This window comes from Pleurodeles waltl, chromosome 1_1 (genome assembly GCF_031143425.1).
Source record: "Pleurodeles waltl isolate 20211129_DDA chromosome 1_1, aPleWal1.hap1.20221129, whole genome shotgun sequence".
NCBI classification, from domain to species: domain Eukaryota; kingdom Metazoa; phylum Chordata; class Amphibia; order Caudata; family Salamandridae; genus Pleurodeles; species Pleurodeles waltl.
Genome location: NC_090436.1, coordinates 283,955,359 through 283,969,445, shown reverse-complemented (window position 1 = coordinate 283,969,445; position 14,087 = coordinate 283,955,359). Strand labels below are relative to the sequence as shown.

General features: G+C 46.3%; 1 protein-coding gene across 1 annotated transcript in view; it reads right to left on the bottom strand.

Moving 5' to 3' along the window:
- The window catches only part of ITGA2 (integrin subunit alpha 2), a 475,911-nt gene that overhangs the window by 170,461 nt on the left and 291,363 nt on the right, over positions 1 to 14,087 (bottom strand). The window contains exon 17 of the mRNA XM_069221707.1: positions 10,292 to 10,443. Within this exon, the coding sequence (XP_069077808.1) occupies positions 10,292 to 10,443 (152 nt within the window). The remainder of the gene's footprint in view (positions 1 to 10,291; positions 10,444 to 14,087) is intronic.

Genomic DNA, 14,087 nt, shown 5'->3' with positions numbered 1-14,087 from the left:
ATACAGAGCCAACTTCCTACATTGGTGGATCAGCGGTGGGGTACAAGACTTTGCATTTGCTGGACTACTCAGCCAATACCTGATCACACGACAAATTCCAAAATTGTCATTAGAAATTGATTTTTGCAATTTGAAAAGTTTTCTAAATTCCTTAAAAGACCTGCTAGGGCCTTGTGTTAGATCCTGTTTAGCATTTCTTTTAGAGTTTAAAAGTTTGTAAAAGTTTGAATTAGATTCTAGAACCAGTTGTAGATTCTTAAAAAGTATTCCAACTTTTAGAAGCAAAATGTCTAGCAGAGATGTGACTGTGGTGGAACTCGACACCACACCTTACCTCCATCTTAAGATGAGGGAGCTAAGGTCACTCTGTAAAATAAAGAAAATAACAATGGGCCCCAAACCTACCAAAATACAGCTCCAGGAGCTTTTGGCAGAGTTTGAAAAGGCCAACCCCTCTGAGGGTGGCAACTCAGAGGAAGAGGATAGTGACTTGGAGGAAAATTCCCCCCTACCAGTCCTATCTAGGGAGAACAGGGTCCCTCAAACCCTGACTCCAAAAATAATAGTCAGAGATGCTGGTTCCCTCACAGGAGAGACCAACACCTCTGAAATCACTGAGGATAACTCCAGTGAAGATGACCCCCTGTTAGCCAGGATGGTCAAAAGATTGGCTTTGGAAAAGCAGCTCCTAGCCATAGAAAGGGAAAGAAAAGAGATGGGCCTAGGTCCCATCGATGGTGGCAGCAACTTAAATAGGGTCAGAGATTCTCCTGACATCCTAAAAATCCCCAAAGGGATTGTAACAAAATATGAAGATGGTGATGACATCACCAAATGGTTCACAGCTTTTGAGAGGGCTTGTGTAACCAGAAAAGTAAACAGATCTCACTGGGGTGCTCTCCTTTGGGAAATGTTCACTGGAAAGTGTAGGGATAGACTCTTCACACTCTCTGGAAAAGATGCAGAATCTTATGACCTCATGAAGGGTACCCTGATTGAGGGCTTTGGATTCTCCACTGAGGAGTATAGAATTAGATTCAGGGGGGCTCAAAAATCCTCGAGCCAGACCTGGGTTGATTTTGTAGACTACTCAGTAAAAACACTAGATGGTTGGTTAACTGGAAACGAAGTGTGTGACTATGTTGGGCTTTATAATTTGTTTATGAAAGAACACATTCTAAGTAACTGCTTCAATGAAAAGTTGCATCAGTATCTGGTAGACCTAGGTCCAATTTCTCCCCAAGAATTGGGAAAGAAGGCAGACCACTGGGTCAAGACTAGGGTAACCAAAACTTCCACTGGGGGTGACCAAAAGAAAGGGGTTACAAAAACTCCCCAGGAGAAAGTGGGTGACACTAGAAACAAAGAAAAAGAGTCCTCTGTAGGCCCCCAAAAACCAGAACAGGTGGGTGGGCCCCAAGACACAACCCAAAACAAAGGTGGGTACCAGGGTAAGAACTGGGATGCCACTAAGGCATGGTGCCACAACTGTAAACAGTCTGGGCACCACACCAAGGACACTTCTTGTCCCAAAAACAAACCCCAGAACAAAATTCCAGGGGTAACCAGTGTAGCCATGGGAGATGACTCCTCAGATGAGGAGGTCTTCATAGCCTTCAACTGGAAACAGGGCCCAACAGGTGAGTTGGAGATTCCAGAGGGAAGTAGACACTTCCACCACCTACTGGTGAATGGAATCCCAACCACTGCCCTGAGAGACACTTGTGCCAGTCACACTATTGTGCATGACAGGCTGGTGCTCTCAAACCAGTACATCCCAGGTGAGACTGCCAGGGTAAGAGTTAGCCTAGACAGGGTCACTAAGAGGCCTGTGGCTTTAGTGCCCATAGAAGTGGGTGGCACTCTTAGCTGGAGAAGGGTAGTAGTCAGTACAGACCTCCCCCTTGATTGTCTCCTTGGAAATGACTACCCAGAGGTTAGTCAGAGCCCAAGAGAGGAACTGGTCCAGTGCCAGTCCTCTCCCAAGGATTCTGGAAGTCCTGCCTCTGCAGTAAATGCAAGCAGGCCCCAGAAAAAGAAGAAAAGAAAACAGAGTAGGAGGGGTGGACAACCTTTAGCCAAGGTTACAGCAAGCCAAGGAGATTCTGCTCCAGTAGGGGAGAACTCCAAAAATGGCCCTGATAAAGTACAACCTGACCCACAAGAAGTCCTGGCTAGTCAGGCAACTGTTAAACCTGAGTGGGTGGCTCCTCAGCTAACAGAAGAAAGAGTGGAAGAAGGGTGTTTACTACAAGATGTGGTAACCCCCCACTCCAATACAGCAGACAGGCAACCTGAACCCAAAGAAGCCTGTAACTTAGCCCCTTCCCTTTTAGGTGAAGAGCTAAAGGTGTGGTTCTGGGCACTGACAGCTGTCAGTGGCCTCTGCTGGGTGTTAGCCTTTATGGCTGCACTATCCTTAGCATGGTGGTCTGACCCCATGCCAAATAGCAAGTTAGGCCCCCAGACCCTATTGGTCATGGTGGGGTTACTCCAGCTCTGGGTAACCTCTATGGGTAAGCTAGGGGTAACCCTGGCCAAGATAAGATTAGCAGAGGTGGATACCTCTAAACCCAAAATAAAAAGAATGGGTGGAGACATTGAAGAGGCAGACAAGAGGCAATTCAGACTAGGTCCTATCACTGTGGAAGTGGGTCAGTTCCCCAAAGGGAATGACCTGAACAGAAGGATGTAAGGCAGAGTAGGCCCTGCAACTAACCAGCCTATTTCTCCTACTCTTCCTCGCCTGACAGACTAGGAAGACTCTCCCAGCTTGGGCTGAGTCTCCTGGCCTGTAGGCTGGGGGGGGGCTTGTGTAAAGAAATGGCTCCCTGTTGCAGTTACCCCCCACTTTTTGCCTGATACTGATGCTGACTTGACTGAGAAGTGTGCTGGGACCCTGCTAACCAGGCCCCAGCACCAGTGTTCCTTCACCTAAAATGTACCATTGTATCCACAATTGGCACACCCTGGCATTCAGATAAGTCCCTTGTAACTGGTACTTCTAGTACCAAGGGCCCTGATACCAAGGAAGGTCTCTAAGGGCTGCAGCATGTCTTATGCCACCCTAGAGACCCCTCACTCAGCACAGACACACTGCTTACAAGCCTGTGTGTGCTAGTGAGAACAAAATGAGTAAGTCGACATGGCACTCCCCTCAGGGTGCCATGCCAGCCTCTCACTGCCTATGCAGTATAGGTAAGACACCCCTCTAGCAGGCCTTACAGCCCTAAGGCAGGGTGCACTATACCATAGGTGAGGGTACCAGTGCATGAGCACTGTGCCCCTACAGTGTCTAAACAAAACCTTAGACATTGTAAGTGCAGGGTAGCCATAAGAGTATATGGTCTGGGAGTTTGTCAAACACGAACTCCACAGCACCATAATGGCTACACTGAAAACTGGGAAGTTTGGTATCAAACTTCTCAGCACAATAAATGCACACTGATGCCAGTGTACATTTTATTGTAAAACACACCACAGAGGGCACCTTAGAGGTGCCCCCTGAAACTTAACCGACTATCTGTGTAGGCTGACTAGTTTTAGCAGCCTGCCACAAACCGAGACATGTTGCTGGCCCCATGGGGAGAGTGCCTTTGTCACTCTGAGGCCAGTAACAAAGCCTGCACTGGGTGGAGATGCTAACACCTCCCCCAGGCAGGAATTGTCACACCTGGCGGTGAGCCTCAAAGGCTCACCTCCTTTGTGCCATCCCAGCAGGACACTCCAGCTAGTGGAGTTGCCCGCCCCCTCCGGCCAGGCCCCACTTTTGGCGGCAAGGCCGGAGAAAATAATGAGAAAAACAAGGAGGAGTCACTGGCCAGTCAGGACAGCCCCTAAGGTGTCCTGAGCTGAAGTGACTCTAACTTTTAGAAATCCTCCATCTTGCAGATGGAGGATTCCCCCAATAGGGTTAGGATTGTGACCCCCTCCCCTTGGGAGGAGGCACAAAGAGGGTGTACCCACCCTCAGGGCTAGTAGCCATTGGCTACTAACCCCCCAGACCTAAACACGCCCTTAAATTTAGTATTTAAGGGCTACCCTGAACCCTAGAAAATTAGATTCCTGCGACTACAAGAAGAAGGACTGCCTCGCTGAAAACCCCTGCAGAGGAAGACCAGAAGACGACAACTGCCTTGGCTCCAGAAACTCACCGGCCTGTCTCCTGCCTTCCAAAGATCCTGCTCCAGCGACGCCTTCCAAAGGGACCAGCGACCTCGACATCCTCTGAGGACTGCCCCTGCTTCGAAAAGACAAGAAACTCCCGAGGACAGCGGACCTGCTCCAAGAAAAGCTGCAACTTTGTTTCCAGCAGCTTTAAAGAACCCTGCAAGCTCCCCGCAAGAAGCGTGAGACTTGCAACACTGCACCCGGCGACCCCGACTCGGCTGGTGGCGATCCAACACCTCAGGAGGGACCCCAGGACTACTCTGATACTGTGAGTACCAAAACCTGTCCCCCCTGAGCCCCCACAGCGCCGCCTGCAGAGGGAATCCCGAGGCTTCCCCTGACCGCGACTCTTTGAACCTAAAGTCCCGACGCCTGGGAGAGACCCTGCACCCGCAGCCCCCAGGACCTGAAGGACCGGACTTTCACTGGAGAAGTGACCCCCAGGAGTCCCTCTCCCTTGCCCAAGTGGAGGTTTCCCCGAGGAATCCCCCCCTTGCCTGTCTGCAGCGCTGAAGAGATCCCGAGATCTCTCATAGACTAACATTGCGAACCCGACGCCTGTTCCTACACTGCACCCGGCCGCCCCCGCGCTGCTGAGGGTGAAATTTCTGTGTGGACTTGTGTCCCCCCCGGTGCCCTACAAAACCCCCCTGGTCTGCCCTCCGAAAACGCGGGTACTTACCTGCAAGCAGACCGGAACCGGGGCACCCCCTTCTCTCCATTCTAGCCTATGTGTTTTGGGCACCACTTTGAACTCTGCACCTGACCGGCCCTGAGCTGCTGGTGTGGTGACTTTGGGGTTGCTCTGAACCCCCAACGGTGGGCTACCTTGGACCAAGAACTAAGCCCTGTAAGTGTCTTACTTACCTGGTTAACCTAACAAATACTTACCTCCCCTAGGAACTGTGAAAATTGCACTGTGTCCACTTTTTAAACAGCTATTTGTGAATAACTTGAAAAGTATACATGCAATTTTGATGATTTGAAGTTCCTAAAGTACTTACCTGCAATACCTTTCGAATGAGATATTACATGTAGAATTTGAACCTGTGGTTCTTAAAATAAACTAAGTAAAGATATTTTTCTATATAAAAACCTATTGGCTGGATTTGTCTCTGAGTGTGTGTACCTCATTTATTGTCTATGTGTATGTACAACAAATGCTTAACACTACTCCTTGGATAAGCCTACTGCTCGACCACACTACCACAAAATAGAGCATTAGTATTATCTATTTTTACCACTATTTTACCTCTAAGGGGAACCCTTGGACTCTGTGCATGCTATTCCTTACTTTGAAATAGCACATACAGAGCCAACTTCCTACACTGATGCTATGTTTACAATTGAAAGTGTGCTGAGGCCTGCTAACCAGGCCCCAGCACCAGTGTTCTTTCCCTAACCTGTACGTTTGTATCCACAATTGGCAGACCCTGGCATCCAGATAAGTCCCTTGTAACTGGTACTTCTAGTACCAAGGGCCCTGATGCCAAGGAAGGTCTCTAAGGGCTGCAGCATGTCTTATGCCACCCTGGAGACCTCTCACTCAGCACAGACACACTGCTTGCCAGCTTGTGTGTGCTAGTGAGGACAAAACGAGTAAGTCGACATGGCACTCCCCTCAGGGTGCCATGCCAGCCTCTCACTGCCTATGCAGTATAAGTAAGACACCCCTCTAGCAGGCCTTACAGCCCTAAGGCAGGGTGCACTATACCATAGGTGAGGGTACCAGTGCATGAGCATGGTACCCCTACAGTGTCTAAACAAAACCTTAGACATTGTAAGTGCAGGGTAGCCATAAGAGTATATGGTCTGGGAGTTTGTCAAACACGAACTCCACAGCACCATAATGGCTACACTGAAAACTGGGAAGTTTGGTATCAAACTTCTCAGCACAATAAATGCACACTGATGCCAGTGTACATTTTATTGTAAAATACACCACAGAGGGCACCTTAGAGGTGCCCCCTGAAACTTAACCGACTATCTGTGTAGGCTGACTAGTTTTAGCAGCCTGCCACAAACCGAGACATGTTGCTGGCCCCATGGGGAGAGTGCCTTTGTCACTCTGAGGCCAGTAACAAAGCCTGCACTGGGTGGAGATGCTAACACCTCCCCCAGGCAGGAATTGTCACACCTGGCGGTGAGCCTCAAAGGCTCACCTCCTTTGTGCCAACCCAGCAGGACACTCCAGCTAGTGGAGTTGCCCGCCCCCTCCGGCCAGGCCCCACTTTTGGCGGCAAGGCCGGAGAAGATAATGAGAAAAACAAGGAGGAGTCACTGACCAGTCAGGACAGCCCCTAAGGTGTCCTGAGCTGAAGTGACTCTAACTTTTAGAAATCCTCCATCTTGCAGATGGAGGATTCCCCCAATAGGGTTAGGATTGTGACCCCCTCCCCTTGGGAGGAGGCACAAAGAGGGTGTACCCACCCTCAGGGCTAGTAGCCATTGGCTACTAACCCCCCAGACCTAAACACGCCCTTAAATTTAGTATTTAAGGGCTACCCTGAACCCTAGAAGATTAGATTCCTGCAACTACAAGAAGAAGGACTGCCTAGCTCAAAAACCCCTGCAGCGGAAGACCAGAAGACGACAACTGCCTTGGCTCCAGAAACTCACCGGCCTGTCTCCTGCCTTCCAAAGATCCTGCTCCAGCGACGCCTTCCAAAGGGACCAGCGACCTCGACATCCTCTGAGGACTGCCCCTGCTTCGAAAAGACAAGAAACTCCCGAGGACAGCGGACCTGCTCCAAGAAAAGCTGCAACTTTGTTTCCAGCAGCTTTAAAGATCCCTGCAAGCTCCCCGCAAGAAGCGTGAGACTTGCAACACTGCACCCGGCGACCCCGACTCGGCTGGTGGCGATCCAACACCTCAGGAGGGACCCCAGGACTACTCTAAGACTGTGAGTACAAAAACCTGTCCCCCCTGAGCCCCCACAGCGCCGCCTGCAGAGGGAATCCCGAGGCTTCCCCTGACCGCGACTCTTTGAATCCAAAGTCCCGACACCTGGGAGAGACCCTGCACCCGCAGCCCCCAGGACCTGAAGGACCGGACTTTCACTGGAGGAGTGACCCCCAGGAGTCCCTCTCCCTTGATCAAGTGTAGGTTTCCCCGAGGAACCCCCCCCTTGCCTGCCTGCAGCGCTGAAGAGATCCCGAGATCTCTCATAGACTAACACTGCGAACCCGACGCTTGTTTCTACACTGCACCTGGCCGCCCCCGCGCCGCTGAGGGTGAAATTTCTGTGTGGGCTTGTGTCCCCCCCGGTGCCCTACAAAACCCCCCTGGTCTGCCCTCCGAAGACGCGGGTACTTACCTGCAAGCAGACCGGAACCGGGGCACCCCCTTCTCTCCATTCTAGCCTATGTGTTTTGGGCACCACTTTGAACTCTGCACCTGACCGGCCCTGAGCTGCTGGTGTGGTGACTTTGGGGTTGCTCTGAACCCCCAACGGTGGGCTACCTTGGACCAAGAACTAAGCCCTGTAAGTGTCTTACTTACCTGGTTAACCTAACAAATACTTACCTCCCCTAGGAACTGTGAAAATTGCACTGTGTCCACTTTTAAAACAGCTATTTGTGAATAACTTGAAAAGTATACATGCAATTTTGATGATTTGAAGTTCCTAAAGTACTTACCTGCAATACCTTTCGAATGAGATATTACATGTAGAATTTGAACCTGTGGTTCTTAAAATAAACTAAGAAAAGATATTTTTCTATATAAAAACCTATTGGCTGGATTTGTCTCTGAGTGTGTGTACCTCATTTATTGTCTATGTGTATGTACAACAAATGCTTAACACTACTCCTTGGATAAGCCTACTGCTCGACCACACTACCACAAAATAGAGCATTAGTATTATCTATTTTTACCACTATTTTACCTCTAAGGGGAACCCTTGGACTCTGTGCATGCTATTCCTTACTTTGAAATAGCACATACAGAGCCAACTTCCTACAGCCAAGCACTGGCGTCTGCTTGTGTTCTTGATCAGCCAGTCACAAGGTATGGAAAAATTGGGCTACCGCTCCTCCTGAGGTGAGAGGCTACCAATTTGGTAAAGACTCTGGAAGCCGTAGTTACCCTGAAGGACAGAACTTTTTACTTTGAAATGCAGTCCACTTACATGAATCTGAGTTATTGGCAGTGCTCAGGATGAATTGGAAATAGGTGTCCTTCAGGTCTAGAGTGACCTTAAAGTCACCTTACTGTAATAGAGGAATGATGTACTGCAGCATGACCATGTGGAAGTTCTCTGACAGGATGCACTTGTTGAGGGGCCTGAGGTCGAGCAGAAGCCTGAGGGACCCATCCTTCTTGAGGATGAAAAACTGCAGGGAGTACACTCCTTTGCTGCATTGGTGTGGGGACACAAACTTTATGGCACCTTTGAGTAATAGTGGATCCACTTCCTCCTGGCGGAGGTGCTGGGATTCTGTGGACAGGGAGAGATTGTTGGGGGGATGTTTAGTAATGGAACAATGAGTTCCTGGCAGTAGAATGGTTGCACAATGGACAGACCCATTGTTCTGAGGTGAATCTTTCCCATTGTGCGAGGAACATTTGCAAGCATACCCATACAGGTGTTATGTGGTCAGGGTGAAGGGAGAGGGAGTCACTGCTTAGCTTTCTTGCGGTGCCTCTGCTCTTGCCCTTGTGCTTGTGTCCTCTGTCCTGTGCATCTCTGGAATAACCTGGGGCGGCATACTGCTGCTGCTGCTTTTGCCTCTGGTATGTTGTGGAAGCCTCTGGGGACCATAGTGTCTAGGAGATAACTCTTGCCATATGTAGAATGTGGTAACCCCTCTGGAGAGGATGGCGGTGGTGCCCTGTGTGCTAGAAGAGGAGTAGGGGCTTTAGGTGGAAAGCTGAGTGGGTACCATATGTGGAGGAGGAAGAGGGCAAGGAGGAAGATAGTGCCAATGTCTTGATGCTTTTTCAGCTTGAGAGGTGGCTGTGGCTCCACTGTAAGCTGCCACAAGTGATTAAGTGAGTCACCAAATGGTTTCATACATCTGGTCCTTTGTCACAGTTTGCTTCTACATACTTGAGATTTGAAAAAAGCTCACAATTTCTTACCCAGACCTTTGCCACATCACTGACATTCACCAAAGTTTAAGCTTATCTGCAATAGTAGTAAGTGTTTTTGATTTAGCAAACTGCAAGCAGCAATGCCCAGAAGGAAAATACATAATCCACACTTTCAGATCAGTGAATATTTTCCATAGGTCTGACTAGAATAAGGACATCTAACATATCCTGGTAATATGAACCACTTTATCCTCACTGGATGGACGTTGCACACTGGTGAACCTCTCCTTGTTAAGAGTTTTGATCTGCACTCAAGCTGTGATTTCATTTTTTACATGCAACTCCACCTCATCCTCCTAAAATAAAGTGCTGCAACCTATGTTCCCTGGATAAATGCTAAACACAGGATTTCTGTCCCACGCAGTACTTATCAGTCACTATCTCCTGCCATTAGTTGCAGAGTGACAAACTCAGTTCTGGAAACATCTTGTCATAGTTAATGACAGAAAGCTTCGTATTATTTGGGCTGTAGACCTCATAATATTTCTTTCATTTGGTTCATCTCACACTAAGTCCTCTTTTTCATTGCTCTTTGATTAGGGCCAAGAGTACCAGCTGGTACCTCTCATAACATATTAAGGGATTCTGATCATGGCAGGAAAAGCTCAACTTTCCATGCTTCCTAGCTGCTAAATAGAGTGCCATTAAACCCTGAGTAATAATTAAATGTGCTTGTTTAGTGATTAGAAACAGCAAATTGATGACATAAGCAGTTATAAAATGGAATATTACTATGAGCAGATTGCCTAATGATCTTTTGACTGAAGTGATACCCCAATAATCTGTTTTTCTTGTGTGATTCTCAACAAAGGCGCTCTAGTCAAAGGCTGCAGTAGTGTACAGTGGGTAACCCATATTATTATATTTATCACTGATGGGTTCTGTGAGGATTCAGTACACAAGACCAAGCTGCAAAAAGTAAGAATTTTCTTTTTTTTTTTTTTTTTTTTTTAGACAGAGTCCTTCCCCTTGCCATTTTGTCAACATCATATTCATTGGTGAAAATCGGAAAGTAAGTTCACTTACCTGAACAACAAAAATGTGTTCATTGCAGGATTCTGCGTTGGTTACAGCAAGGTTTCTCTGAATGTACCTCTCGCTACTTTCCTTAAATTGCCCTCTGGAAGTCACTCTAGATGACAATAGGTCAGCATCCAGTGTGGCTTCATATTTAACATCTACAGAAGAATGAAAAACAAAATACGAGTTCTTAAATGGGGATCGAGAAATGTGTTTTAGTCCTGACAGTAATTACTTATGTAACAAATACATTTATGCAATTGATGTTGGTCTATCTAACCTGGTATGTTAAGGCTTAATGGCAACCAGACTCTTCATCACTCTCATGCCATGCAGTACCAATTGGGATGCAATTGGTGTAGTGACAAAAATAATATTGTGGACATAATAGGACAAGCTGACTTCATAAACAACAACTCTGTTGCATCCATCTCGATTTGAGTAAAACATATTTGCCACATTATGAAAAGTCACATAAGCATTCTTCAGAGAATTGTAAAACTAAATTACACTTCTGAATTTAATTTAGTTCAGGGAAACGTGCCTTCTGTGATTAATGTACTGGGTCTGGGCTTGCAGACATCATCATTCAAAGAAAGAAACTTGATCTCAAGACCAAGGGGGTTGTTATCAGATTTGGCGGAGGGAGAGTTTTTCTGATTTGGCGTCTATTAAACCCACAGTTCCAATGGCCCATTTAGAGCTGGGGAACCCACTAGGTTTTTCATGGTGAAGCTTCAGCTGGCTCTGCCGTTAGACACTTATGATCCAGGACTGCTTGGTTGGAAGGCCCGTTCTATTTAGAGTGGGCCCTGCAGCATAAATTGTTCTTGTCCAGGACCGCCATGGAAAGCAAGGCAGGAAATCTTGTGCCCAAAAAAATCAACAATTGATTCTTTCAAAGGAAATGATTATTCGTTGAATATGCTCCTAATGTTCCGGGTCCAGTAGTTGCACTGAAATGCTCCCCTGCATTGGCAAAGCACTGTAAATAGGGCAGGGCAACAAGGGTCTAAATTACTCCTTGACTATGTGTCTTTGAAAGACGGGACAAAGGACTAACCATGGGCAACACTATTCAAATAGCATTAGAATAATCTATCTAATTTTAATGAAACGTTAATACTTCAAGTAGGAATAGAGGACAGTAAATAAAATAAACTGCCCTATTTAAAAAAAAAAATAGATTAGTATGCTTTCTGATGCTCATATTGTGGTAAGCATTTTATTGTACTCAACATGGTAGAAATGTACAAAAATAGTAGTGTATTGCTAATAAACATATGACTGAAAGCAACACATACTGCCAGACCCTGTTCGGGTTTAAACCAGGCAAGTAGGGGTTACTTGCCCTTAACCACAGGAGCTGGGGTTGTTTGCGTCTGAAGCCCTAGGCCCTGCAAACAATTTTAAGTACAACCTCTTAAGCAGTTGTTTCTCAGAGGTATTGATGGTGAGCAGTTGCATGGTTCTCAGGTAGGTAACGTGGGGGTGCTCGAGCTCAGAACTTAACAATCACACAGCAGCACAATAAGTGATTGACCAACACAGTGCTTTATGTTTAAAAAGAAAAAACATTTTAATACACACAGCAACAAAATACTACATATACAATAAACGTCAGGTTCAGTTTAGTCAACTGGGTACTGTGGTTGGCCGAGGCTCAATTAGCAATTCTAATGCATTTGGTTAGCCTCTTTTAATGAATAGTTGTAAAAGTGGGAATTTTGTTTCTCACGGGTAGAATACCCCTTTCATGAATTGTTCATACTCGCAGTATTTCACAGTTCCTGCAGTCTTTCTCTCATCACAGTAAGTCCAGATGGTCTCAATGCACCTTGCATCTCCTAGACAGTCCCTATTCCTACAGGATTGGCAGGGTCCTTCCTATTCTCAGCAGACAGGCTGTCTTCTTGGTGTTTCAGGACAGACAAACACATTTTCCCAGCAAGATAAGACTCAAGTGATTTCCCACACTTCTGAAAAGCTATCAGGCAAACACCAACATTAGTTATAAAGCAGTCAGATGTGTACTTTGCAAAGCACTCCCTTCCTTGGTCCTAGAGAACTTGGAACTGGAACAACAAGCGGGACAGTAGGTCTCACTTTATAATGCCATTTTAGACAGAAGATGTGTATCCACTGTTTGCACTTTCCTCCCGAGACTGTTCAGTAACCACAGTCTTTGAGTAGAGGTGTGCTACTCAGTAGTCTCTAACCTTAAGCTCCCAGTTTCAAGACACAAAGAGGTGTGAGTTTTCTGGTCTAAGGTGTCTCTTTCATTGCAAACCACAGAGACTCCTGTACCACCTTTCACCTCTATCACCTACAAAATGGCAGCACTAAAGGAGCACTAATGAGCAGCCCCTATTAGCGAAAGACCTATTCAAATTACTAAAAGTGTTTTGTCTTCTTTCGTCCAACTCCAGGGTCTGGGTTACCTCCCTCCAGCTTCAGAATTACAGCAGAAGAATTCCACTGTCTGAGAAAACAACTTTACCTCCATCTTGGGCACAAGGCCATGCAGGGGCATCCAAAACGGATTCCACAGCCCTCCATTACGCTGGCTCAAACATAGACACAATGCACTTACCATGCAGTCCACATACACAAACATGCAGATCACAAAATTGGTATTTCAGATTTCCAATCTGGGTTTGCACACAGCAGTGGAATCTGCATAAGTTTGTCAGTATGCATCCACTTCCGTGACAAAGGAAAAGGCCTATTTACAACTACTGATTCACAAAAAAACAGTGTAGTGGTACTCAATCACCAATGCTCTATGTATTAAACCCATGACAGAGTAGGCAGGCAAAATAGTAGACCTTCAATTGCCATGTCACATCCTGGAACCCTGAGAAGTAGCAGATTAGCATCAGCTAGAGTATTTGCTCCAGAGCCTAGTGTTTCACTGCTCCAACATCAATGCAATGAAAAAACATGTTTTTTACAGCTCTGACAACAAAGTGTGGTACAACCAAGGTTCTAATGTGGTGCTCGTGCAAAAGGTTGATCATACATTTCTCACAGATCTCAAGGAACTAATGGTAGCCATTGACCTTCAGCAATGTTACTAATAAGTACTTATGCAGTACACACCACAAACTAATTTGTTAGTTTACGTGTGAATATCAGGCGCTATGTTTTCCCAACTGCATTGTTTACACATTATGAAGTTCCAACAATGTATGAGAGGAAAAGATATTTCCGATCTTAGAACCTGAGACCTCTAGATCTATGAGTGGGGGCTCAACTACTGAGCAATTCTGTGAAATAAGCAGAATGAAGCATTTGTATGTTTTTAAGTCAGCTTCTGTTTCAAATAGGGAATAAAAGATAAAATTGTGATAGGCTGCACACATTATCTGCTCTACGATTGACTCCAGATGCGTCAATTGAGGCAAGGTACCAGCATCTTCCCTGGGACCCTATAACCTGTATTTGTTACAATATTCCTATTGTGTCACATGTTGTTGTGGTTTGCTGTCGGGTGGGTTACCCTAGAAACTTATTATGCTGGTAAGTTATGAACACTCTCCTTGGTACAGACAGGAATATGGCCATTGAGAGCCTAATGAGTCTGGCAGAGAGCTTTGATACGCTAATGGTAATTGGCAAAACATAGGTAATTTTGTGTAACACAATATGAACATAATCACAGAGTGTACTACATCAAATCACATAACTTCAGGGAGAAATGTTAACACAAGATGTACATTTTGGATTTTTTAATGCAAACAGCATCTCAGGTAGGTTTTCCATCCGAACAGATTGAGCGCAGAACTACAAATTTGAATGC